Consider the following 26,786-nt stretch of genomic DNA (forward strand, 5'->3'; position numbering starts at 1 on the left):
TAGTTTACTTCTCGAGTGAATAGCGTGCATGATTTTTTCTTGTAAATTAATCATTTTTCATATCTCATGTTACGCGGGTAGGTATCTTACTTCGCTGTTTAGGCGTGAATGAATATAAAGCTTCCATTCCACAAACACTTTAGCATAATAAAATATTCAGAATAAACTTTCCAACCGAGCATTATCAATTCATAGTCCAACTTTTGCAAATATATCATGATAATGAACATTAAAAACTTGAAGAGATTGTAAAACGCTTAGAGAAAAGAACTTTACTTTTAATTTAATTTTCTTATCGCATTAATTTATCAGCTTCTTAAATCTAGCTTACCAGATTTATAGATCTCGCGTTTTCTCATAATTTTCTGGAATTTTTTTTTATGCATTAGACAGTAAAAATACTAATAATGTTTTCTTTATGTTTGACTTGGGCAAATTATAACGTGTTTATCCTATTGTACTATAATGAGGAAATTTGTCTATAAAACTTACAAAAGTTAAACATCCGAAGAGGTATGGTGTAGATGAATATTTGTATTAGATTTGAATCGAAAATTCAAATCATTGGTTGTGTTCAGACAATCTATAGACGCTCATGATCACCCAAACAACGATATTAAACGAATATATAAATATCCTCCTTTTATCTGTTTCATTGTTCAAAGAGGCCAAAGTCCTTTCAATTAGGCAAATTTACTTAAAGTCGTGTCTTATCTACTTTTGACCACTAGTAAACAAAGAACTCAGCAAATAATTATAACCAGATATTCTTCTAACATTTTTTTTTATTTTTTAAAAGAGTAATACTTAAGTTCTTATTGTTTATTTAAATATTTCATTTTTTACCATTTCGTAAAAGTCGTAAATAACTTGTGCTGGAAAAATGGAAATCGAGTTGTGATAGACTGAGATTTGAACCTGGGACCTTTAAACCACGACTCGGTTCATTTTCACGAATAACTACGTACCAAACCGTAAAACAATTTTGGCTAAGAGGCGTTTCTCTGTGGAGGTCCAAAGATCTTTTATTTACGAGATCAGGTGACAAAAAAGTATGAATCCTTTTCAAAATTGAAATCTAGTTTCAGTAATTTGTTTGCTAGAACAGGAATGAATCGCTGTGATGGAATGTATATTTTAAAAGTTGTTTTAAGACTAGAATATTTTATAGTCCCTGGACTGGCACCTACAACATAAAACTGATCATCTTACCTTCATGTAACAAAAATGATCAAGATACGCTGTGATTTATTTACAAATGCAGTGCCCTATGTACCATTTGGTGGGTTAAGGCAATGATAATGATGATGATGAATAAAAAAGTAAATTAACATTAATTTTTAAAAATTGAGCTGACAAAACACTCTTGTAATATTTTTGATAGTTCGAAATTTTGCAATAAACTCCATACGAAATTGTACGGTATAAGAAGGTACGTCATATTTATGATAAGATATAAAAACTGTTTAAAAATAACACAAATAACTTGTATATTATTTTACCAAAATATATATTTTTTACGTATTGGAAAGAAACTGCGAATACTGCTTGTATAGTATCGTGGACAGATTAACGCTTTGTCGAAGTTTGATACGAAAAGAAAATTATTTACAAGTTTCTTTTCTACTGACGAAAAATTGAAACGTATTTCAAATTTGTTCCTGTCTGACCGTCCAAGTTGCCGATGGAGTTTGAAAGTGCCAAGCACAGTGGTCATCATGGGCCCAGGGAGAGGAAGGGCGCAGGCGGGGGAGCAGGATACGGAAGGGGAGGGGATCGGAAGAATTTTCCAAACGTAGGTTATTCGATGTCGAAGAGAACTCGCAAACTTTCGCGATTTATTGTTTGAAACGAAAGTTTATCTGGATCCAGCGAATCTCGGGCTTCATTTTAATTGGAAACCATTGATTTCCGTTTCCTGTTATACACTTTACAGATTTTCATGGCCTCTTTACTCTTATAACTAATCTCTAATTTCATATACTCTAAAAACGATTCAGAATTTGCAATATTGCAAATTACTGTGTAGGCTTGATGAACTAAAAATTATCAGATATCTAACCTTTTTGCATCGAAATGTTAAAGTCTGGGCCTGTACAGAGGTATTTACTTAAGATTGGCTGTTTTAGGTTTTTTTTAATCAATATTAGCGTTCCTATAATTTACCCAAATATTTCAATTTTGGTGGCCATTTTCAACGACTTGTAAATAACTCACTATCAGAAAATGGAAATCAAGTTAGAACAGAGTTGAGCATGAACCTCGGACCTCTGATCTGCAAGTCTGCAACACTAGGCACGGGACCACAACCGGATTCATAATTTATCGCTTGACACACTGTATGACATTTACCATTCCGCCTATGTTCATTTAATTATTTTTTAGACACAAAAAATACAGGTTAAAATTATTGAAACAAAAACCGTCTACAGGATATTAAGTGTTCTCATAGAATCATCATATATTATAATGCGCTTTTATCAGAGTAAACGTTTTCTAGAACTGTGGGACTTCAAGGCGAATCATACATTTCCTGTGTGCAATTATTAGATTGTCGAAATGTTCATACAACACAACAACTTGCTGATACGAGCGGATATAAAATCGCTGAGAAACACGGAATTAGTATACGACCTCAAGATCCCATTAGGAAGTACAATGAACACTAGACCTATATACTCGTATAAGTGGTAACATCTTTAGTTAGTCAGTCCATACCCTCAGTCTCAGTTCCACCATGTAATCAGATAGTTCAGTACATACACAGTTACTCACTAACGTTAAACGTTTACGTAGTTACACTCACTGTCCATCTGTTTATACAACATGTAATAAACACGCATCTAACATCAACATTGTTTTCTTCTGTCAACTTCCACCTAGGTAAGATCTCCCATGCATCCACACGCACCAAATACAAAATACTAACTTTTTGAAAATGGCCTTTATCATCTAATCGTGGGTTCTATACCAAAATCACAAATACAAAGAAAAAGACATCAAACTTATGTTTTTTTATTAATGGAACTTTAATCGTAGTCAGACTAGCCCGGTTATTCATCAACAAACAAAGTCGTCTATGGCGTCACTCTGTTCTTTTTTTTTAATATAAAAACCAGTGAACCACTAAGAAATTTCTCTAATTTTAATTCGATGTGTTGAAAGCTAAAATGAGATTATTATGTTACTACAAATCAGTGAGTGTATTTTAATAAAATATTTTTACAATCCTACCTACTGCAATGTTGCCTACATAATTGTTCAGTTTTTATGTAATTATGTAATGTAAATAGGGTCTACTAAAACATTTGAAACTTTTAAGGTAAACGGGAACAACACAAATACTAACTTTGTACCCTTTTGAATACTGATGATATGTTATATTTAGTATTTATTTAGGCACTCTGCTCTGGAATAAACTTCAATCTTGGAATAACGTGACTACCTGTATGTATTTATTTGCATAATTAATTGGACCATTCGTACTCGTATTTTTATTCAATAACTTTGTATTATAGTTTTGTGACTAAAACACAAAATTTCAACTAGTTGTTACATATTAACATATTACAACACAGATAAAGAACATTTAAGAGAAGGTAATATGGAAGTCTAGGCATCTACAGGGCTTATGACCTGTCAATGGCTGGTTTAAGTGGCCACTTTTCACACTGTGTAACATTCACCATTCTGCCCATATTCAAAAATCTATATTCCTTCAATTCTTTCATCTGTTGATGTTTGTGAAGTTAAACAGCTGAAACCTTTATGTATGCGGGTGAGATTCATCTAATTAAATTATTTCACCTGCATACTAGGCAACGCCTGAAAATGTTATTTTTTCAATTTCTATACTTCTACATGGACCAGGTAATTTATCCACAATATTCTGAGTTTGTCCAAATTTTTGTAGACAAGGACTGGATTCAACTCCCTGGGGCCACTTGAACCAGCTATTGACAGGTCATAAGCCCTGTAGATGCCTAGACTTCTATATTACCTTCTCTTAAATGTTTTTTATCTCTGTTGTAATATGTTAATATAAACAGCCCCCCAGGGAGTTGAATCCAGTCCTAGTCTACAAAAATTTGGACAAACTCAGAATAGTTGTTACTTGTTAGTACCTTCTTTTAATATATATTTTCATTTATTTTCAAAAGATAACGTGTGTTTATAATACAAGTACATTCAAGTTATGATAATATTGATTGGAGGTCATTTTATTGATTTTACACAAACTTAATGCCTCGTAATAAAATAAATATGATACAACTTTTTTTTCCCACATATTTTTTTTTTCTACCAACCGTTTTCAAAGCTATGCGGCCTATTTATCAAGGTATAATAACAAACGAATTCTATACTATTTTATTTTAATTTAGTAATCACTGTTAAAATAAAACTGGATAAAAGTTAATTATATTTTGATAAAGAAGCTCGTGTAGCTATGAAACCGGTCGGTAGAAAAAATAAATGGTTTAAAACGATGTTGTTTTATATTTATTTAAATATAATAAATAACCACAAAGTTGATGCTTCAAATATAAATTTTATTTATTACCTCAAAACTAATACTTCAGAAATTAATTTTAAAGTATTTTCATTTATAAAGGCCATTTTCTTTTATCGTTTTATCGTGCTACAAAACTGAATCAAAATCAAAATCATTTGGTTCGAATATTGATAACGCTTTTTACCTGTCATTGACTGATTTAAGTGATTACTTTACACACTATGTGACATTTTCAATTTTTCGAAATGTTTGTAATTTCCAGATCACCACATTTTTATAAATTGTACTATCTAGTCAAAGCTGGCGTAATTTCACATTATTTGACACTTCCTTATAGGCGACATCTGGTAAAATTTTTATGGCAATATTATTTATTAACGCGTCAAAGTTATATATATCAAAGTTTTTTCTTTCATAAGAGATATTCGCCTCTTTAGATGAAATTCTTAGAATATTGATGTTCACTGGTATCGGAACTGATACTAACCACCAGCCTACACACATTTAAACACACTCAAAATACTCGTATCTACGATTTTTTTCTTCGGGGTTCTAAAATCAATTCAAAATCAAATTTTAATTCGTAAATTGTCCTATAATTTTAGACATGCAATTGAAATTTATGCTTTAAATAGTACACTTGTATATCTGTTCGTACTTTTTGCTTCGAACTTTTTGTTCATTTATACATAAAAATACTTATGACATTATTTAGTACTATTTCTCTAGATACATGAAATAAAAGCTTTTAAATTTTTTATAGTGCATGAAGCCAAAATATTACTTAGAAATGCATTCCTAAGTAATTTTCTGGATTGTACTGGCTGATACCGGCCCAGAATTAGCGTAAGGAATGGCATTAAAATCGTGATTGTGATTCTTTTCCCCGTCTGTTGTAAGGACATTAGCATAAGACACTGCTTATATCGCCTGTGTTTACGAATTATCTTGGGGAGGCGAAGGGGGGCTATTTGTCTCGGCGAGTAGGAATTTCCGCCCTAGCGACAAACTAACGAACTATTCCCGTAAAGGGTGATACTTGCCACCCCCGAAACATCCCCTCACCTGAATCCGGAGTCGAGTTGTTGTGCTTAACTAGAATCGCACAAATTATTGAGAGTAAATTCGTTTTTTATGTAGTCGGGTTACGTTTATTTATTTTACTAACAGCTCCGTGTCTACATATTAATGCTATCAACTTAAACATATTGAATTATGAATTTTAGTACATTTTTTAAGATGCATTTTACAGAAGATTATTTTTACAGGAGTACAATATGACACCACAACTTCGAATCAAATTATATTATTGATTTTTTATTATTTATGTATTAAAAATACACACCGGCAAATTGTGTTCATTAATTGGTCATTTTACAAAATATTGTCGTAATTTAGAACAAAATAATAATACTTTGTCGGCGATACTGCACAGCTTGAGGTAAATTCGTTTAAAAAACTTCTTTCAGTTAAAATTAATACTGTTTTTTCTTTAAATAATGATGGTCTTTTTGATATTCTAGCGATATTTTTGGTTGGTTAAAATCGTAAGTAATATATTTACAGAATGCTTTTTCGGTTCCCCTACCAAAAAATCTATTGATAGTTACGCGGTGTTGCAGTACACCGACGATATCATTATTTAAAATGTATCGCCATTTTAGAACGTATGCCTTTGTTATTATATTTCATTAACATGTACGGCAAAATTGCCGTTTACAAAACTTATAACATGAACATACTGGTTTTGGTGTATTTGGTTTAATTATTTTTAAGAAACATGAACTTCTTTTTACCAAAGATTTAGAAATAACATTTAAACAGCCTAAAAATAATGTAATATAACACATCCAGTAGAAGTTCAAATCAATTTTAGAATAAACTTTAAAATCTAATTGTAGTATTGTTATCTTATTTTGTATGTATATTGTGTCATAAAAGATCTATTGTTAATAATATTATAAATTCATAAAGACCTATTGTTAGTTTTGGTTGGCAGGAAGACATTGCTTTTACAAAGTTTAGAGGAGTTTCTACACTGCAATCTTTCATTCTTTCGTGTACTACATGTGACTAAAATGATTCAGATACGCTGCAATCGGAAATCCAATTCAGTCCCCTCTTCACCACCGCGTGCAGGTAGGGAAATGTTGAGGAATATTGTTGATTTCTCATCCTAGATGATGCAAGACCATTGCATATTCTGCTGGTCATTGAATAAATGTTGATCCGGATGTCATAATATTGTCTGTTTCGCGTTTGCGAGCGGGCCATTTCGCTCCTGCGCCTGCCCGCCGCACACCCACCGCCCGCGCCCCCACTAAATGAATGCCACCAACGGCAGTATGATTATCAACTTGATTAATGTTCACCTCGGGCGTATTAAAATTCCTTTTCACTACTAAAATGCCACTGCTAGTAGTCGAACCCGTCCTAACGTACTTATATAATATATGAACATTATTCAAATGAAGCGGACTCCACGCTCTTAATGAGTATTGATCAATTTTCTTCCTGGGAAATGACCGCCGGGGGGTAAACGGGGGATGTTTTGCACTTTAGTCAGCATTTTGTAGGATTTTGATAATGATCTTAGAGTACTTCGCTCGGGGTTACAGTTCCTAATCAAATTTTGTTGCCAGTCTGCAAAAAGTGATCAAAAGATTCGCTCTACGTCATAATCAGATTACTGTCTTCCCGATTCACTCGGAAACAAACTTAGGCTTGAACTTATTGTTATCATTTAGATACGATCAGATCTAACATTAATTTCCTTACTAAGTGAGTCCGCCTTGTTGTGTAGGGGGTGGCGGGTTCGGCTACCTTGCATGAGGTCCCCCTTCAATCATCGACACGATCCACAACTTCGTTAATTTTAATTTGTTTTTTTTCACTTCAATATTGTATAGTTTTATTGGACCTCTTAAACGTAAGACTCTTTTTGCGTGCAATAAAACTTATAAATATACCTTTGCTACAATCAAGGCACCAATGCGGCACTCGACCATTGAATTATTTAATTTATTTTCACAAGACAGGCACCTTGACGCAGTTACTTAAACGACAAACTGTGAAACTGACATCGCGTGTTCGATTCCCGCCGGGGAAACATAATTTCTCAAATGGTCTTGTGGTCTATTTTGTTTTCTATCTTCTATTTCTGACAACTCTCTAAAATAAAGACTTTGTGGATTATTCCTATAAAAAAAAACAATGCAAATTTATCAATCATTTTAAAAACAGTATCAGGCTGTTATTATATAATATTTTGAAAAACGCTTTCATAAACAAGTTGTTTTTGTGCATATTATATTAATTATTATTGGGTATTAATCGTGCGGGTGTATGTTTGCTTTTTGTCGAGTAACTTCAAAAATCATAATATTTTTCTTCAATACGTAAGCGCCAATTTTAGGAGTGCCTAAAAATCATATAAGCATGAACCATGGATACCTAAATTAATTGTTATTGGATCCCTCACATTAATTACGAGCTAACCCTTGTATAAAATAATATTATAACGCCTGTAAAATTATACGAAATCAACCTTCTGAATGTTTCTGGTGAACTCTCTAAAATGCTTAGTCACCAAGCCAAATAATTTAGTTCAGTGATTCCTGAGTTAGTCGTAAACTAAAACCCTTCCGAAGCACCCATAAATATTCTAGTTTTGGTGTAAAATTGTACTGAACTAGTATATTAAATTATCAATCCTTGTGTAGCACGCCGCATAAATTCCATTACTAGATTTAAACAGTTTACAGAATAATTTTATTTCATATAAAACACATTCATATTAAATGGATGTATTTTGTATATGATTTTTCTGATAATACAGGTAATGTTATAAAAAAATCGTTCTTTTTAATACTAGTACTTTTATTTATTTATATATACGCCCAATGGGCATTTTTATGGACACATTTATACATAGAAAATTATTATTTAAAAAAGTAAAGACTCAATGGTATATAGTAGACTTTGTGGGAGTGGAAGCGGGAGAGAGGTGTTTATAGTTGAATTTGATTAAGTGTGATCACTTAATCAAATTCAACTATGATTTTGAAAGAAGACAACTTGTTATCAAAGAAATCAAGACTGGTATGTTTGTTGGCAGACCTAAGAATTCTTGGTGTAGGGGAATGAAAACCATTGTTAGTTCTATGGTTACATTATGAAAGAGTAAGTTTTGTCTGAGGTTTATGTTTTCTTTTATCAAAATATTCCTTTATTCGCAACTAGTTGTGCATAGGGCACCGCATCGGTACACCAATCGCAGCGTATCTTGATCGTTTATTACTCGTCTTTCTCGGTACTGGTTCTATTTTACATATTCTGAATTTTAAAAATTTATGTATCGGGAAAAATATGAATAATTTAATCATTCCACGGATTTCTATCCGTTATAGCTTTGTAGCCATAAAAACAACGTTATTATGTTTTATGGTTGATTATTGAGAGGAAAGGTGGTCCAACTTTTTATTATTTAAACGTATTCCCGAATTCACTGCCTGGATTATGGCACTAGAACGGTGATTTTTTGCACACTATAGATATTTACTATTGGCGTGTCTTTATCGTACTGCTTGTCTGATAAATTGTATCCAAAAACTCAAAACACCGCCCAGTTTTATCTACCGTCTTCGGACACGTATACCGTAGTATACAAATATCATAAATAGTTTTGAAAAATGGAAAAATTACTGACACAGAAAAGGCGTTTGCGAGAGAGTGGTAGAAAAACAATGATCAAATACCTATTCATCAAAATTCCCAGACTCCGCCTATCCTCCAAAGTAAAAACGGGAGTGTTTTTGGTTTCACTTTGTTATTTTTAATATTTCGTTGCACTTGTTTTCCATCCATTTATTTTCTATTCTAAATGGTTTTTTTGGTTGTTCGCAGGGTGTTTACTAGACGGTGGCGGCGGTGGGCGAGGTCCCCCTGATGTGCCCCCGAGGAACGCTCCCAGCATGAGTCGACTCAACGGCCGCATCACCGGCAACCCCGCCGACCTGACGGACTTCGAGCCGTCCTGCCTCGTCAGGACTCCATCGGGGAACGTCTATATTCCCAGTGGTAAGCTGCATTTAAACGACTCCAGTAAATGCTTCGAGACGGCTGACCACTGCGATACTGCCCGTAACGCCAACAAGATTGAACAACGCGTGGCATAGTAACGTAGAAATCCATCAGTACCTATTTAAAAGGCCGTAAAAATCTAATAATTTATTCGTGTATTTTTAAAGTAAGATTATTTTAAAAAGAAAAATATTTTAGAATTCTTATTAATAACTTTTTCTTTTAAATTTATTTCAACAGGGAGGGAAAACAGTTTTGAGAAGGGAATATGGAAGTCTAGGCATTTACAGGGTTTTTTTTTATTTTAATTTTTTATTAATACATTTCATAAAAGGTACATGTTTTTTTAAAATTCTATTCAGATGTACTTTTATACATCTAACTAACTACTGACTACACTGGAGAGTGAATTACACTGTTGTAGTTGTTTATTTATAAGAGTTTATATTATTTTGAATACACGAGTACATGAGAAAAAAACATAAAATAATAATACATTAATACTAATTAAATTGAATGCAGTTTTTACACGTGTTCAAAAAATTTCTCTAGATTTACTTTGGAAACAAGTTAGGGTAGTGGTATTGGAATCTCTAATACACGAATCCAGGATACTCGGGAGAATCGGGTTGTGGTCCCGTGGCTAGTGTCCGGACTCACGGATCGAATTCCGCTCTACCCCAACTTGGTTCCCATTTTCTAATAGTGAGTTATTTACAACTCGTTGAAAATGGCCCTCAAAATTAAATATTTGCGTAAATTATAAGAACGCAAATATTTCTTTTACAAAAGAAAAAAAAACTAAAACGAGACAACCCGTCCTTGAGCGCACTGACTACAGGCGTTTTTTAGACGATGAATAGAACATAACTACGCATTGGTGTTAACATTAGTTGTCCGTTTTTTCCAAATGAAGATAACAAGAGGACATAGTATTCTCCTTCATTATTTTGCGACAAATTAGTCAATAATTCAAAGCATCTTCACTGAACAGTGAGCGAATATTTGTTTTTACGTTACAAATGTTTATTTCATTTCATTAGAAGACAAAATGGAATGTCAAGGAGACGAAAGTGAGCATTTTCGACACTTCCTTCTGTTCGCGTTCAATTGAGGGAATAAAGCTGACAAAGCTTCTCGCGATATTTTATTTATTAAAATTTTTGTACATAATGTTATTTGTACATTGGCGGGCTTGTTGCCAAATGGCAATTTCTTCCAACCAACCAATAAAATAATGGTTTTATTTTTATTATTCAAGTTACAAAACATATTCAATAGAAAATACAGAACAAAAAGCTAAAGATATATAAAAATAGAAATAAACGTATTTGTTTATTAGTTACCTTAAATCAAAACTATAACTCAATGGGAAAAAGGAAAAAAAGGGGGAAAGAGGAAAGGAGGAGAGATTAGGGAAGAGAAAGAATATATTTCTTCAGACGTGATTTAAACAGAGATACTGTAGTAACATATTTGATGGTGGATAGGAGATGATGACACAGTCATATAGTTATTAAGTGATTAAATGGTGAAGTTAGAATTCATTAGGCCTACTTTTTAAACATGTCATAATTTATTATGTATAGTTAACTCAAAATCAAAGTTATCGCACCAAATTACTAAAATAAATACCAAATTTTGATAGCTTTCGGGAGAAATAGTTAGAAGTTAAAACTTCGGTCATGCGGTCTTTAACATTCGCTTTTTTTTCTAGGTGATATCCAGAAAAACTCTTCGATGGACTACAAGTCCAACTCCTCGTGCAGCAGTCCCTCCAAAGACAAGGGGATGGGCGGCATGGGAGGCATGGGCGGGATGGGAGGCATGGGCGGCATGGGAGGCATGGGCGAGGGCAGGTGCGGGATGCCCTTCGCCGGGGCGCCCGTGCTGCCCCTCAGGAACAACCTGCGCAGGCCGCAGTCGAGCCACTTTCCCCCCGCCCCCGGTCGCTTCCACTTCCGCAAGGGGTTGGCCTCCAAGTGCTCGTGGAAATGCACGGCGATAGTGGCCATCATACTGTCTGTGGTACTCACAGCTGTCCTGTCGTATATATCAGGTAAAAATGGTAAATAACTCAATTAACCCTTACGTTTCTGCCCCTCTTCCTTACTAACAATAATATTTATTTATTCTAATTAGGAGGTTCGGTACTACGGAAAATTGGATCCAATAAATGTTTTCTTACGCGAAGTAAAAATTAAAGCTTTTAATTGCAAGGCAATGTTGCTAGTTTTTTTTTTTTTATCAACCGATTCTGGAGTGTTTAGATAGATTTACGATTTACAGGAAGCCAATTCACCAAAGGGAATTTGCGACGTAACACGCGGAGTAATTTCAAAATTACAAAACTTTATAAAATTATTGCGCTGATAATACGATACATCAAAACATTTCTTTGAATTTTTTGGCTTAGTTTGACAGTATATCAACAAATAAAATTAAAAAAAGAAACCACTGAACTATCTCAAAACAATTTATTCAAATTACGTTTCTGATTTAAGTCAAGACAATTATCTTAGAAATCCATGGAATAAAATTAATAACTTGTTGGTAGGTTAGACCGAATATAAATGTATATGTATACTTTTTATTTAGAAACTTCGCTGGTCTGTCTTTAAACCGTAACTTTTTTTATTTTATTATATCATTGTCGACTGTTTGTTTCTGTAAAAAAAAAAAATATATCAAATATAGAATATATCGCCAGACTAGGTGGATGAAATATAGAAACGTCTCGTCATTTTCGTAAAATATCTTTGTAAAAGGGCAGTTAGTTATATTGTGTATATAATTGATATTCATAGCACAACTTACATCTTCAATATCTTCAATGCAAGTTCCGGGTTCAATTCCCCACGATGCTTCGTGACATTAAATATTTATCTAAAAAGGCCTTTTCAGACTGAATGTTCATAGTACAAAAATTTATATTTATAAATTATGCTCATAGGTCCTGGACTGCCACCTGAAGTATACTTGTCGTCTTAATACTTTGCAATGGGTGTACCAGAGCTTCACAAGAGAGTGGTGAAATATCTTAATTTCTCTAAAAAGAGATAACAGCCATTAAAATATATTTAAAATCGGTTACAGGCTAAAAGTTCAGCAGATTCTTTCACTTAATATCAGAATACCAGAATATATTTTCATAAATACATATTTTCAACTACCGCCCGTTAATCATGCGGGCACATTTTTGCACAAAAACCTTCACCCCCCATTTATATATTTTTTTTAAATCAAATAAAATATTAAAAAATGATTAGTTGCAAAGTATTATTGCTTTAAATATTTTATATAAACTGAATAAAACAATCTAGATAAAATCTGATTTATTCCATTTCTGTGTGTTGCAGCTTCAAATCTCCTCAACTGGTCATACCAAAATACAAAGGCATGCACAGTTTTAGTAGGAGAGAATCCAGACATCTTCCCTGCTTCCAAAGCCACGACTCTGGAGACCAACAAGTCCCTCAGCAACCGACCCCGGCCGGGGGGCACAGCCTCGGGGGCTCAGGCCTCAGGTAACCCAGACCCTCCTTTCTCACCCACGCTTGGCCGTCGTTCTCGTAGACACGCTAGTCAGCATGAATCTTCTTCTTCTGACCTTTCTCTGTCTGGTGTTGTAGACTCTTCACCGAGTATAGATATTGTGCATGATATGCTAACTACCATTCCTCGAGGTAGCCTGCATGATTTAGATGAGCCTTTGCGAACGATTAGTAACCAGAAAACACAAGTTACTTCGGATAGTCCTCTTGAAGACATTACTGCTTTTGGTGAAACAACCTTTTATGTCATATCTACTGCACAAGATATTTCGACTGAAATAGTTCCAAGTGCAGAAATTGCGTCTGAATCTAGTCAAAATCTACTGACATATTTACAGAGTCGGATCTTAAATCGAAAACAACTATCGCTATGTCTGACGCATCAACGATCATATCGAGTGGTGATAATCCTACAAAAATAATCTTAACAACTGTTGATGTATCCACAAGTACAATTCCTTTTACAAAAAAAATATCAACAGATTCGGATTTTATGTATTCAACAGTTCAATCTTACGAAATTGAAAACTTTTCTCCGTCTACACAAAAACTAAAAAAAAAATCATTATTGATACTTCAAATATTACTAAACATCCAGTAGTAGAAGACGAAGTTTTAGCCATCACTCGCATAGATTCAACCACGCAAACACATATTGCATCTTCTTTTACACAGCACATTTCACACAATTTTTCTATGTCAACAGCACCGACTTACACTCAACATGATAACTCTTTGTTAATTATCAAACCAAATAATTCCAAAATTTACTATATTCCTGAAGAACCATTTTCCAATATTAAAAATCACAAAATAGAATTTGATTCAGATCTCATGCAACGAGATGAACTGACAATTGTTAATTATGAGAAGGAAGAAAAAGAATCTGATGAAATAGATAACACCAGTGAAAAAAATAACAGCAAAAGTACCATCACTAATATAGTAGAAAAGAGCTATAGACTCGATAATAACCAGTTCAAAAATGACTTACCGCTTAAAGATAAAGACCCTATCAGCCAAGTTCAACTAAGTGCTATTTCGAAAAAAAATAACAAAATTAACTACCCACATAAAACGGTTTTGAAACACAGCATGGTGGTGATACTAATATATATGTTAACTCGACTAATGACGTGAGCTATAACAATGCGAGCAACGGAAATAACATAGATCAAAATATTCCTACTATTACAAAACCCCCTCCTACTTTCCCAAAAGTTGACAAGCCTTTGCCTTTGGATCAGGTAACAACTCGAGCCGTGTGGTAGTAAATGTGACTATTTCTTCCGAAGGAAATGGAAATACTCAGCCAAAGCCACTTTATGTTTTATCCATATATGTGCCCACAAACCCTAGCTCGGGTAGCTTGCCTGATGTGCGAATTAATCCAGTCGAAGTCAAGCATGAGTTTGGAAATCACGGCCAATCTAACCAAATGGAGAACTTACAAATCGCTTCAACATCAACCACATCTTCAGTACATCAGCTTTCCACCACAATAAGACCAAGTACCACAACTTCCATCAAAAGTGATGCTCTTTATGGTGGAACATGCCTTTGTTCATGTCCAGTGTGTTCAGATAATTACACTTCTGATAATATTACAGACCCATTTTATGAGAACTATGTGGACGAAGATGAAGAAACGGAACCATTATCCACTGACATGTTTTTTAGTAATACTACGAAAAATAACACGAGTATTGAAAATGTTGATTATTTAGACAATACAACAACGTCGTTAACCTCTGATGAAACTTACACAATGTCGAGTGAATATTCTTCAGTATCAGAGAGTAGCAGTCAAACTGATATATACAGCAGTACAGAATCCTCTGAGCTTACCAGTGAAGCCACAACTGAAGAAAGTACTTCCACTGAAACAGCTTGTCCCTCAGTGACCACCCCTCTACCTCCACTACCCATCATTCTCATCCTAGAAGGTAAGGTTATCAATTTCATTTGCACAACCGTTTGAAGGCTTTCTTAAATTTACAAGACTCAGCTCAACAAAAAATGCATGTGGAAATCTTTCAAAGAAGATACCTTTTGTGATACTTCGAATCGTAGACCCCCACCATCCGTCATCACACCATTATACCTATTGCGCATGTTTTAAAATAACGTTTACATCCATTATTAAAAAAATTCTTTCATTTTAATATTTATGTAATATGCTTGATAGTGTTATTAACAATAAATATCTACTAATTTATTGATGCTCTCAACTGCATGCTATTTGTTATTATAATTACTGGTTGCATTCAGGGTTGTTCCGTGTGCTTCATAGATAATTAGTACGACTTCGAATAGTTTATTTCCAATATTATTTTAAAAAGGTATCTAAATTTTTACACTATGTACCACCATTTATTTTTGTTCCCCTATACAAATTTCTAGTCATTCAAAAAATTTTAAACATCTTTCTTTACATTACCTACAATCAAGTGTAGGTAAATACAAATATAACAACCTGGAATACAAACAGCGATTAGTTGATTTACCATCCATTAATAAATATTTAATAAAAAAATATTTTCTACTAATATTAACTTTTCAAATTAATTACATTATTTGAGGATACTATTTGCAAAAATAAACTCTTTTGAAATATATTTAAGCACATCCTTTAAAAAACTGCTGCAAATAAATATTTATACCATCAAACAATGATATGACCCTTAAATTTAATTTAATTGTGATCTGGATTGCTTGTAGTATCGCCATTTTATAAGTGAACTACAATACTGTACATACTGTTAAGTTTTTTCTGTTAAACTCTAATAAATAATTGAACATTAACTTTTTGCTTGTATACAATCATTTCAATTAACCTTTGTAAATATATATTTAAAAATCAATAACCAGAAAAGCTTTTCATCAACTAGTATCACATTGCTCCTTTTACTCACATGTTATTTTGTATGTCTGTAGGAGCTAGAACATTCCCAGCGAGATCATTTCCTCCTGATGGAACGACCTTTTCTCAGATTGCTTTAGGGCAAAGGTTGTCCAAGGAAATTCCGCCATATAGCTACTGGAATATGCAGTTTTACCAGTCTGAAGCTGCCTATGTGAAGTTCGACTACAATATTCCTCGAGGTGCATCCATCGGGGTCTACGCAAGGCGTAATGCTCTTCCGACGCATACGCAATATCACATCCTAGAAGTACTCAGCGGGTTCAAAGCACGAACAACGAGGGCATCACATGTAAGACCAACTTTTTTTTTTTTAATTTTGCTCTCCAATTATCATCACAAAATGATTTGTGCTAATGCACATAATAATACATAAATAAACATTATGAATTCAACATTTTAGCCTTCTATGAAAAAAGAAGTTACCCATTATATGGAACAAGGGCACTGGTTTTTATCATTATATAATGATGACGGTGATCCTCAAGAAGTCGCCTTCATAGCTGTTATTGCTGAAGACATGACGCACAATTGTCCTAATGGCTGTTCTGGAAAGGGAGAGTGCTTGATGGGTCATTGCCAATGTAATCCTGGATTTGGCGGAGATGACTGTAGTGAAAGTAAGTATTTTTACATCACTCTTGCAAAACAATAAAGAATAATTTTTGTATAATAATAATTCTCTAATGTCTTTGTTTCCAGGTGTTTGTCCAGTTCTCTGTAGTCAAAAGGGAGAATATATCAATGGAGAATGTCAGTGCAATCCCGGGTGGAAGGGAAAGGAATGTTCACTCAGACACGACGAGTGCGAAGTTCCTGATTGTAATGGCCACGGTCACTGTGTCAATGGAAAGTGTGCTTGTATTCGGGGATACAAAGGAAAGTTCTGCGCTGAGGCTGACTGTCCTCACCCAACGTGTTCAGGTCACGGTTTCTGTATAGAAGGATCTTGTTTCTGTAAAAAGGGATGGAAAGGAGCGGACTGCGCAACAATGGATAAGGACGCACTTCAATGTCTACCTGATTGTTCTGGACATGGAACATTTAATTTAGACACTCAATCCTGCACATGTATAGCTCGTTGGTCCGGGGAAGACTGCTCTAAAGGTGAACTATTTAAAATATTATTTTTTTATGTGTGCATTTATAGTTACAGTAAAACCTCGTTTTTACGTTCCTCGAAATCTCTAAACATTACATAGGACCATTTTTTCCATTTATTTTCATTTAAATATTCCCTTAATTAACGTTTTTCGTAACCCCGGTTTTACGTTGAAAATTTTCCCAAACTCATTCGATCTGTCAAAAGACGCCGAGCCGTGCGCCGCCGCGTTTGCCCAAAATGGTGAATAAAATCAAGGTTAATAAGAAAATGTGTAAATTGTTGTCTGAAACTAAATTCAAAGTTCGGTGTAATTGACCATTTTGTTTACGTGTCTAATTTTGACATTTTACTAAATTGTCACATGCAGTTGACACATGTTTAGGAAGAATAAAGTCTTTGCATCAATAAATTACGATGCAGAAAGTTAAAAAATTTAGCAATAGAAATATTATTTAAAGTTATAAACATAATTCAGAAAAAAGATTGTTTAAACAGTTATCATAAAAGTGTGAAACAGTTTTGCCGCGAGTGACAGCTGAATTTCTGTGGTGCCATACTAAAAAAAGTGATACCATATAAATAAAATGTCCCAATATTTAGGGGAAAAATCATTGTATGCAAATTCAAATGTTTATTTTCGTGTTTTTAAGGTTAAGTACCTACATAAAATTATTTAAACATTTTTTTTATTCAATAAAAAAAACACATTGCGGTATTGATTAAAAAAATACAAAATATTTTTTATGAAATCATAGGTAAATATGCATAATCCCCAATAAGGACCGTTTTTACCATTTTTCTGCAGTTTTTCATTTCCTCACTTTAGCGTTTTCCTCAGTTTAACACTTTTTATCACTGCTCCCTTGAAAAGTGTAAAACAGGGATTTTACATATGATTTTAATCCACTATCTGTATCGGCAATGTCACTTCTTATAGACCCATTGGACTCTTACCAGTCTTGGGTAAAGTCCTAGAAAAACTTTTAATTAATAGAATATCATGGAAATTCAACAAATATAATAAATTGAGTCCTCGCCAATATGGTTTTACTCGACAAAAGAGTACAGAGGACGCCATGCTTGACGCAGTAACTTGCATCAAGACGGCAACAAGGGAAGGTTATCACGTGTGTGTGATATCCCTTGACATCAAGGGAGCGTTCGACAATGCCTGGTGGCCTCACATCCTCCGGCAACTAGCGCGACTTGACTGCCCCTTGAACATATTTAACATGTTCAAGGACTACCTTTCGGATAGGATGGTAGAAATAAAATACGCAGGAGCCAGCTCAAAGAAAGGCTCCAATAAGGGTTGCATACAGGGATCTGCTTGCGGCCCGGTGCTTTGGAATATCGTCCTAGACGAACTTTTACAAAAAGAATATCACTGCAATGTTCATTTACAAGCATTTGCAGATGATGTACTACTGGTCATAAAGCACAAAGACATTAACGTTCTGGAGAGTATAACTAATGAAACGCTCTCCTCGGTCACTGAATGGGGAGACAAAGTCAAATTGATATTTTCAGAGGAAAAAACTAACGCCCTCTTCATAACTAAGCGCAATAAGGCGCAGGCACCTTGCCTTTTCATGAAGGGAAAAAGAATTAACTTCGTAACAGACTGCAAAATCCTTGGAGTGGTACTAGATGAGAATCTTAATTGGAGTAAACACGTAGATTCAGTAACGAAAAAAGCGACAAAAATCGCAAACAAATTAATATTCATGGCCAAGCCAACATGGGGTCTTAATCCTGAAATATTGCGGTCAATTTACATTGGAGTAGTGGAACCGATGATCACCTATGCTGCGGCGGTGTGGTCGGAAGCGGCAAAAAGGAAAAATATACAGGCGAAACTAAATAGAGTACAGAGATCTATGGGAATAAGAATATGCAAAGCATACCGCACGGCTTCCCTTACATCTGTACAAGCAATAGCTGGACTGATTCCACTGGACTTAAAAGTTAAAGAGCTGGGAGAAATCTATAATACGAAGAAGAATCTCACCATCACTAATAGACCAGATGATCAAAGATACCAGGGAAGGATAGCGTACACGGAACTGCCGCATCCAAGCGAGCAAATAGGTGAAATCACCAGTTACCCAGACTCGTACGCAAGAGTCAAATTCCCCGTCGAAGAAATCGATATATACACGGATGGAAGTAAAACTGAAGGAAAAGTGGGAGCAGCTTTCGCCGTGTTTAATAATGACGGAGAAGTACACAGAAAGAAACTTCCCATGGCTGACTACTGCTCGGTATTCCAAGCCGAACTCTTCGCCATTATGAAAGCCTTAGACTGGGTCTCTAGCAAGACGAGCAACTGGAAGACTGTCAACTTGTTGTCAGATTCTAGAAGCTCTGTTCAAGCACTTGAAGACGGGGCTCCCGACAATCCGATGGTTTTCTACATCCAAAACTCATCTCGGATCTTAAAGTCCAAAGGCATCGATTGCAAATTTATGTGGATTCGAGGCCATAATGGCCTTGCGGGAAATGAAAGAGCTGATGAACTAGCTAAAAGCGCAGCTCTACACGTAAAAACCGCAAAGCTTTACACTGAATTTCCACTTAGTTACGCCAAAAGAGAATTAAGAAGTCTGACTTTAACAGAATGGGAAGAACGATACCAAAGCAGCACCACTGGTTCTGGAACCAAATACTTTTTAAAGACACTAGAAGAGTGCAAAAACTTCAGAAAATCAAACACGCCAACATTCGAGTCAACCCAAATTCTAACGGGCCATGGAGCCACACTCTCTTATCTTCACAGATTTAAATTGAAAGATAATCCGGCTTGTCCTTGCGACGCACAGACGGAGCAAAACGTAGATCATCTGTTGTTTCACTGCCCCATGTTTGCCATAGATCGATTCTCTTTCGAAAAAGAGTGCAACAGATTAAATGTTCCATTTGAAGATTTTACGCAGGTACTTCAAAACAGGTTACTCTCCGGGATGTTCGTGAACTTTGCTAAAGTAATTATAGATAGAATAAGACCCATGAACAAGTAAAGAGGCTGGCACTCTATACTTGTCATAACAATCTGTGATAATAACAATATTAAAATGTAAACTAATCAAAATTTCTCCACAGATACCTCCCTTTCCTGTTAAGGTTTCTCATGGTTCCCTTAACACTTGGACGAATGTCGGAAAGCGAAACTAGCCCATGAAAACAGAGGTTATAGGTACACAAAACACAAACACGCAAAATGACTCACATAAAAACGAACACATATAACAAAATACATAACACAAACAAGTATAGTCGCATTCGGGGGCGCCGACACATGTATTTGTGTTAGTGCTTTTGATGTGATTGTAAACTAATTGACAGTACACAAACACTTACACGTAAAATCATACACAAAGCACTAACACTAAAAACAGCACAAATATATCACCTTGATAAATAATAAGCAAGGGAAAAACAATGCAACACAACCAAGAAAAAAAAAAAAAAAAAAAATCCACTATCTGAACATGATAAATACTTATCGGACCTCTGTATTAGGGAAAATATGGTCAAACAAAATCAACTCTTATGTCAGCATTTGGATTCAGGGAGAGAAATCTTGTCAAACTCCAGCACTGCCCAAACACTAGGTTTAGAGTATGTGCTTTTGCCGTTGCCAACCCCTCTGGCTGGAACCAGTTGCCTTTACATTTGCGAATCATCGACAGTCCCAGTCAGTTCAGATCTCAACTAAAATCCCACTAGTTTATTAAACCCACAATTTTAAAATCATAAAGTTCAATACGTAATGTTAGGTTAGTTAGAATGTAAGTTTAAGTATAGAACTATATGGCATTCGTAATGTGATTTTTCACATTTTTTGTTTTGTGTAAATCAGTAAAATATTATTATAATTATTAAATAAATTAATATGAAATATTTCAGAGGTCTGCGATCTGGATTGTGGGCCACACGGCTCGTGTGTTGGTGACGCCTGTCGGTGTGACGCAGGCTGGGCAGGAGATGCGTGTGCCACGCGCCTGTGCGACGCTCGTTGCGGTGAGCACGGCCAGTGCAAGAATGGAACCTGTTTGTGCGTCAACGGCTGGAATGGTCGCCACTGCACTATGGAAGGATGCCCGGCTGGATGTGGAGGCCATGGAATGTGTCGAGTAGGAGCCGATGGTCTCTGGGAATGCCGCTGTTTCGATGGATGGGATGGACCCGATTGCACAACACTCAAGGAACAGAATTGCAACGATTTAAAGGATAATGATAAAGGTACTTTCTACTAAATACAAAAAATAATATTTCATAATATTCAACTTCTTGTTTTATTTGAATTGTTGATTTGGAATGAGCTCTTAGCTTTAAAAGTGCAATATCTCACTACCAGTAAAATGCTGGTTACCAACTTGTTCCAGAAACCCGACTATATTATGTGCTTCTGATTTACCTTCTTTCAGCACAAAGATGCTAAGATGATTACAGATAGCTCCTTCGGGAAGGTTTTCTTGTTTGGCAACAAGCTATTTTTCCTTGTTTTTGGGCACCGCTAAGAGACTTAAGTCCTCAGATGCGTTGTGCAATATGTGGTGGGAAAGCTGTAAATATTTGGTTAAAAAAATTATAACTTTGTCTCAAATTGGTTGTCTTTAAACTTGAATAAATAAATACTAATACACATTTAAAATTCGCGTACAAAAAAACATATTTAATAAGCTATATGAAACGAAACACATTTGAATCATTAATACAATAATGTTTTGACTGTTTTTAAGTTCTCCCTGACTGGTTCACTGTAATGACATAAATGAAAATGTGTTACCTAACTGTTACGAAATAATTTTCAGATGGACTTGTGGACTGCGAGGATCCCGAATGCTGCACTAATCACCACTGCAGCTCTAGCCAGCTGTGTTTATCTGCTCCAACACCTATAGAAATACTTCTCAGGAAGCAGCCACCAGCCATCACCGCGTCATTCTTCGAAAGAATGAAGTTTATAATCGATGAAGACAGTCTCCAGAACTACGCTCGTCAGGATACATTCAATGAAAGGTGAGCGTTGTAGTTGGTAGTATATGTATATATCGCTTACACAGAGTGAGTTTCCACAAGTGTGAAGCTATTAAACACATTTATATCATCTTTATTGAAATCAGGCAAATTATTTCTTTACGGATATCTGTTAACAATGCAATGTTGTGCCCCAGTCTACATTCCTGATGTTTTCCAATTGATATGTGTGCGGGTATGAAAATGTCTGTCATTATTTTCTGTTTCTATGTCAATAACAACCTCAATGCTCCATCTACTTGTTTAAGTGTGTGTGTTGTCTAATTTATAAATGTTGAATCATGAAAAGCTTTTGTTGTAACATTCCAAATTCATCAAAACATAATGGGCACTTAATTGATAATGCTCCATTTCATAAAAATTCATTTCGGATTTAATTTCAGTTACAACATTTTTTTTGAGCTTCAGCTGAAAGCATGACAATTCATAAATGTTATGAAAGTATAAGTAAATATTATTTATTCTTCTAGAAAGGAGTTGCTTTGAAGTTTTAAAAAACCACAACGCTTTTTTCCCCACTGTGTTTACAAAAAATATTTCTTTAGATTTTCTAGACATTGACTTCAATAAATAGATAAAACATTTTCTAAACTGGTTTCAAAATTTAAGAATTTACAGTGCTAATTGGTGACTTAGCTATTTCTAAAAAGATTTTAATTTATTTTTGTCATAATTTTTATGCTGCTCAGTGTCTTTTGGAATCAATTCAATGCAAGGTAAGGACTACGACAGAAATGTAATTTAATCAATGAGTTGTAGATTGACCAAGTATTATTGGCGGCGTGAATTATCCTCACTGTGTGTTGCATGAGTGTTTTGTGTGTTTTCTAATCATTAATTTCCCTTGTTTTATGTGTCCTGTGAAAATTTTGTTTGCTTAAACATGTGAAAATATGTATATATATATATATCATAATCCTATTTATGTTCTATGAATTTGTGACACCCATGTAAATATTCCATATATTTTTTATTTAACATAAAACACATTGATCATATGAATGCAAATATTGCATAATGATACAATAGGATTGATACAATCAATGGTTGTATTTTGCAAATAGTAGGTATAATATATTTTTTCCATTGGGTTTGTTTTTTTGTTTATTCAATACCCAGTAATTTTTACACAATACTAATACACGTATGCAGAGACAAACCTTAAGTTGAGGAGAGTACATTCTATTGTCTTCACCTTCGGGTTATTCTCTGCATTTTAAATTAGAATGTACTTTCCTCACCTTAAGTTTTGTCTCTGCATACGGGTATTAGTTTCATTGTTACAGTCACTCATTTACATAAACATATATATTGTATTTAATGAACTTAAATATTAGCTGTTCACAAAGTTTTGTCTGTTTTTTCCAAATTTAAAAATGAGCACCGAAAGATTTTAAAAAATAGCTTAGGTTACATGTCTTTTGAAAGAATACATTGTTTGCTTTTACGTTACGTTTATTTTTATTTTTTTTACAAGGCTTCAAAATGGAATGTCAAGTTGACGAAAGTGATCATTTTCAACACCTCCTTCTGTTTGCATTCAATTGAAGGAATAAAGGTGCCAAAGCAGCTTGCGTTATTTGTGCAGTGCATGGTCGTGAAGATGCTATGAATTATTGACAAATTTGTTGTAAAATAACAAAAGAGAATACATTATTGACTAATTTAATGAAGAGAGCAAGAGGACACAAGTCTTCTTTCTCTTCATTTGGAAAAAAAAACAGTAACAACTTATGTTCACATCAACAAATTAGTCAATAATGTATTCTCCTTCATTATTTTGCAACATATTAGACAAAAAATCATAATGTCTTCACCATATGCTACGCAAATATCGCAAACAGCTTTGGCAGCTTCATTCCTCGATTGAATGCGAACAGAAGATGTCAAAAATGCTCAGTTGGCATTTTAAAGGCATGTAATCAGATAAAATAATATATGTAACAAAAAGCAAACGAAATATCTTGTAACGCAGAAAATTTTCATTTCAATGCCTATGTAATCCAATAATGTAACCTTTACCATTTTTTTTAACTTTTGGTGTTCATTTTTAAATTTTGGAAAAAAAGGACACAACTTATGTTAATATCCGATATAAAATAACTTTCACCATTGCATAGTAACCAAAGTAGCTTAGTTTAGACTGAACACAACACAAGGTTTCAATGCCTACTTTACACAATTCTTCAAAACAATATGAGAGATACAAATTTATTGATTGAATCAGCGTTCATATGTACATGTAAAATTAATCCAAATTAGTTAGAGGAGTGAAAACATTTTTGTAGTTTATAATAACTATAGTTTGGTGAAAAGATAAATCAATAAAATGCAAATGTAGACCCCAATATTTTTAAATACATAATCTTATTTTGTAAAACTGTTGATGATGCAGATAATATTAAAATTCGATAAAAAAAAATGGTTTTGCTAATCAATATTCAATTTGGGTCAACTCTAAAAACAACCATTGTTAATAGTAATATTGAAATATTTGTCCTAGGAAGGATAAAATTACTTTGAACATTTTATCCACTGGGATCTATAGAGATAGAAAGAGTTCTAAAGAAAAGTGATAAATTGACTGTAAAACATCCTGTGAGTTTCAAAACTAAACATATATTAAATAAATAATGTCTGGTGTTGGATTAGAATTGCACCAACATAAAAACGTTAGGTCAAATGTAGTTTAATGTTTGTATCGACTGCGAAGATTACTAATACTTTTATTCAATCGGACAGTCGATCTGGAGTAGTGAGAGGTCGTGTGGTCACTTCCATGGGATCTGGACTTGTAGGAGTAAGGGTCAGCACTACCAAGGCGTTAGAAGGATTTACCCTCACACGAGAGAATGGATGGTTTGAGCTGCTAGTCAATGGAGGAGGTGCTGTCACATTACTGTTTGGCCGAGCTCCTTTTAAACATACATCACATGTCGTCTTTGTTCCATGGAATGAGGTACATTACAAATAAGTCATATACAATAACTAACTGAAATATTAAAATGAAAATACATATCATCGAACAATGATTACTCTTTCTTTGATACCCTGAAATTAGTGAACTTGCGTTCACTACAAAACTGTTATTTTTCTTATACAATTTACAACCTGCCTTAAGAAAATATAAATATTGCCCTTGATATGAAACATGCCACATTGAAAACCTGATGTCGAAAATCTTCATAACTCAAACCGGATTAAAATATTCATATACTTTTTTAGGTTGTGATCATTGATAAAGTGGTAATGACCCTAAATGATGAAAAGACTTTATCCACACCACCACAAGCATGTATAGTGCACGACTATGATGTGATGAAACCTGTCGTCCTCGCTACTTGGAAACACGGCTTCCAAGGCGGGTGTCCCGACAAGAGTGCTATTTTAGCAGAATCACAGGTAAATAACAAAAATAATTACAGGTAAAATAGATATAATCGGTTAAAGTATATTGTCTAAAGGATGGATAAATAAATTGTCAAAAGGATGGATAAATAAATATCAATTAATTGAAATTTCAGGTTGTTCAAGAAAGTCTTCAAATACCCGGCACTGGGCTAAATTTGGTATACCACAGTTCTCGAGCAGCTGGATACCTGTCTACTATACAACTTCAGCTCACTCCAGAAACCATTCCTCCAACTCTGAATCTCATCCATCTGAGAATTACCATTGAAGGCATTTTGTTCGAGAAAGTGTTTGAAGCGGATCCGGTCATCAAGTTCACATATGCCTGGAATCGGTTCAACGTTTACCGGCAGAGAATTTATGGAGTCACAACTGCAATGGTTAAAGTCGGGTATCAGTACACAGATTGCAAGGATATTATTTGGAATTACCAGACTACCAAATTGAGTGGACACGATATGAGCATATCCGAAGTTGGAGGGTGGAATTTGGACATTCACCATCGTTATAACTTCCACGAAGGTATTACTAACTTGTTTAACTTTTGGATCACATAAATTATATACCATACACTAACTCAATACAGTTGCCGGCGGTAAATTACAGACATTAGGCTTAAGAACGAGGCAGTCAGCCATAATCGGCTAACTTCAGCTTTGTTATTCATCCTTGTCGACTCGTGCGATAGAGACGACGCTCTATAAACCCGAACTTAAGTGATTGTGGCAAACAGCCTCTTTCTTAGCTCGATGTCTGTTACTCGCCACCGGCTACTTGTACCTTAGGTTTTTTTATGGTTTTCTCTACTAAAAATTGTATAAACATTCTCCAGGTATTCTTCAAAAAGGCGATGGGTCAAACATCTACTTGAAACACAAGCCGAGAGTAATTTTAACAACGATGGGTGACGGACACCAAAGGCCTTTGGAATGTGCAGGAACTTGCGATGGTCCAGCTTCTAAACAAAGACTTTTAGCGCCAGTAGCTCTAGCAGCATCACCAGATGGATCTATATTTGTGGGTGATTTCAACCTAGTAAGAAAAATACTTACTGATGGAACCGTCAAGACCATTGTCAAGTTGAAGTAAGCAACAATTTTAATCAAATAAATATTATTAAGTTTCATTCTAATTGCCAATAAAATAAAATGAAAA

General features: G+C 34.6%; 1 protein-coding gene across 2 annotated transcripts in view; it reads left to right on the forward strand.

Moving 5' to 3' along the window:
• Ten-m (teneurin transmembrane protein Ten-m) overlaps positions 1-26,786 on the forward strand; it is a 217,081-nt gene that overhangs the window by 185,516 nt on the left and 4,779 nt on the right. The window contains exons 3-15 of one of the 2 annotated variants that reach the window (XM_088226371.1): positions 9,419-9,592; positions 11,313-11,654; positions 12,955-13,122; positions 16,087-16,364; positions 16,476-16,692; positions 16,775-17,179; positions 21,087-21,422; positions 21,995-22,202; positions 22,910-22,936; positions 24,963-25,179; positions 25,446-25,622; positions 25,745-26,153; positions 26,464-26,716. In XM_088226371.1, the coding sequence (XP_088082497.1) occupies positions 9,419-9,592; positions 11,313-11,654; positions 12,955-13,122; positions 16,087-16,364; positions 16,476-16,692; positions 16,775-17,179; positions 21,087-21,422; positions 21,995-22,202; positions 22,910-22,936; positions 24,963-25,179; positions 25,446-25,622; positions 25,745-26,153; positions 26,464-26,716 (3,211 nt within the window). Of the gene's footprint in view, positions 1-9,418; positions 9,593-11,312; positions 11,655-12,954; positions 13,123-14,449; positions 15,096-16,086; positions 16,365-16,475; positions 16,693-16,774; positions 17,180-21,086; positions 21,423-21,994; positions 22,203-22,909; positions 22,937-24,962; positions 25,180-25,445; positions 25,623-25,744; positions 26,154-26,463; positions 26,717-26,786 lie in introns of those variants that run through there. The other variant, XM_088226372.1, reaches the window with a different exon arrangement.

Source organism: Micrasema longulum, unplaced genomic scaffold (genome assembly GCF_059751315.1).
Source record: "Micrasema longulum isolate JH-2025_06_02 unplaced genomic scaffold, ASM5975131v1 h1tg000428l, whole genome shotgun sequence".
In the NCBI taxonomy this organism is placed as follows: Eukaryota; Metazoa; Arthropoda; class Insecta; order Trichoptera; family Brachycentridae; genus Micrasema; species Micrasema longulum.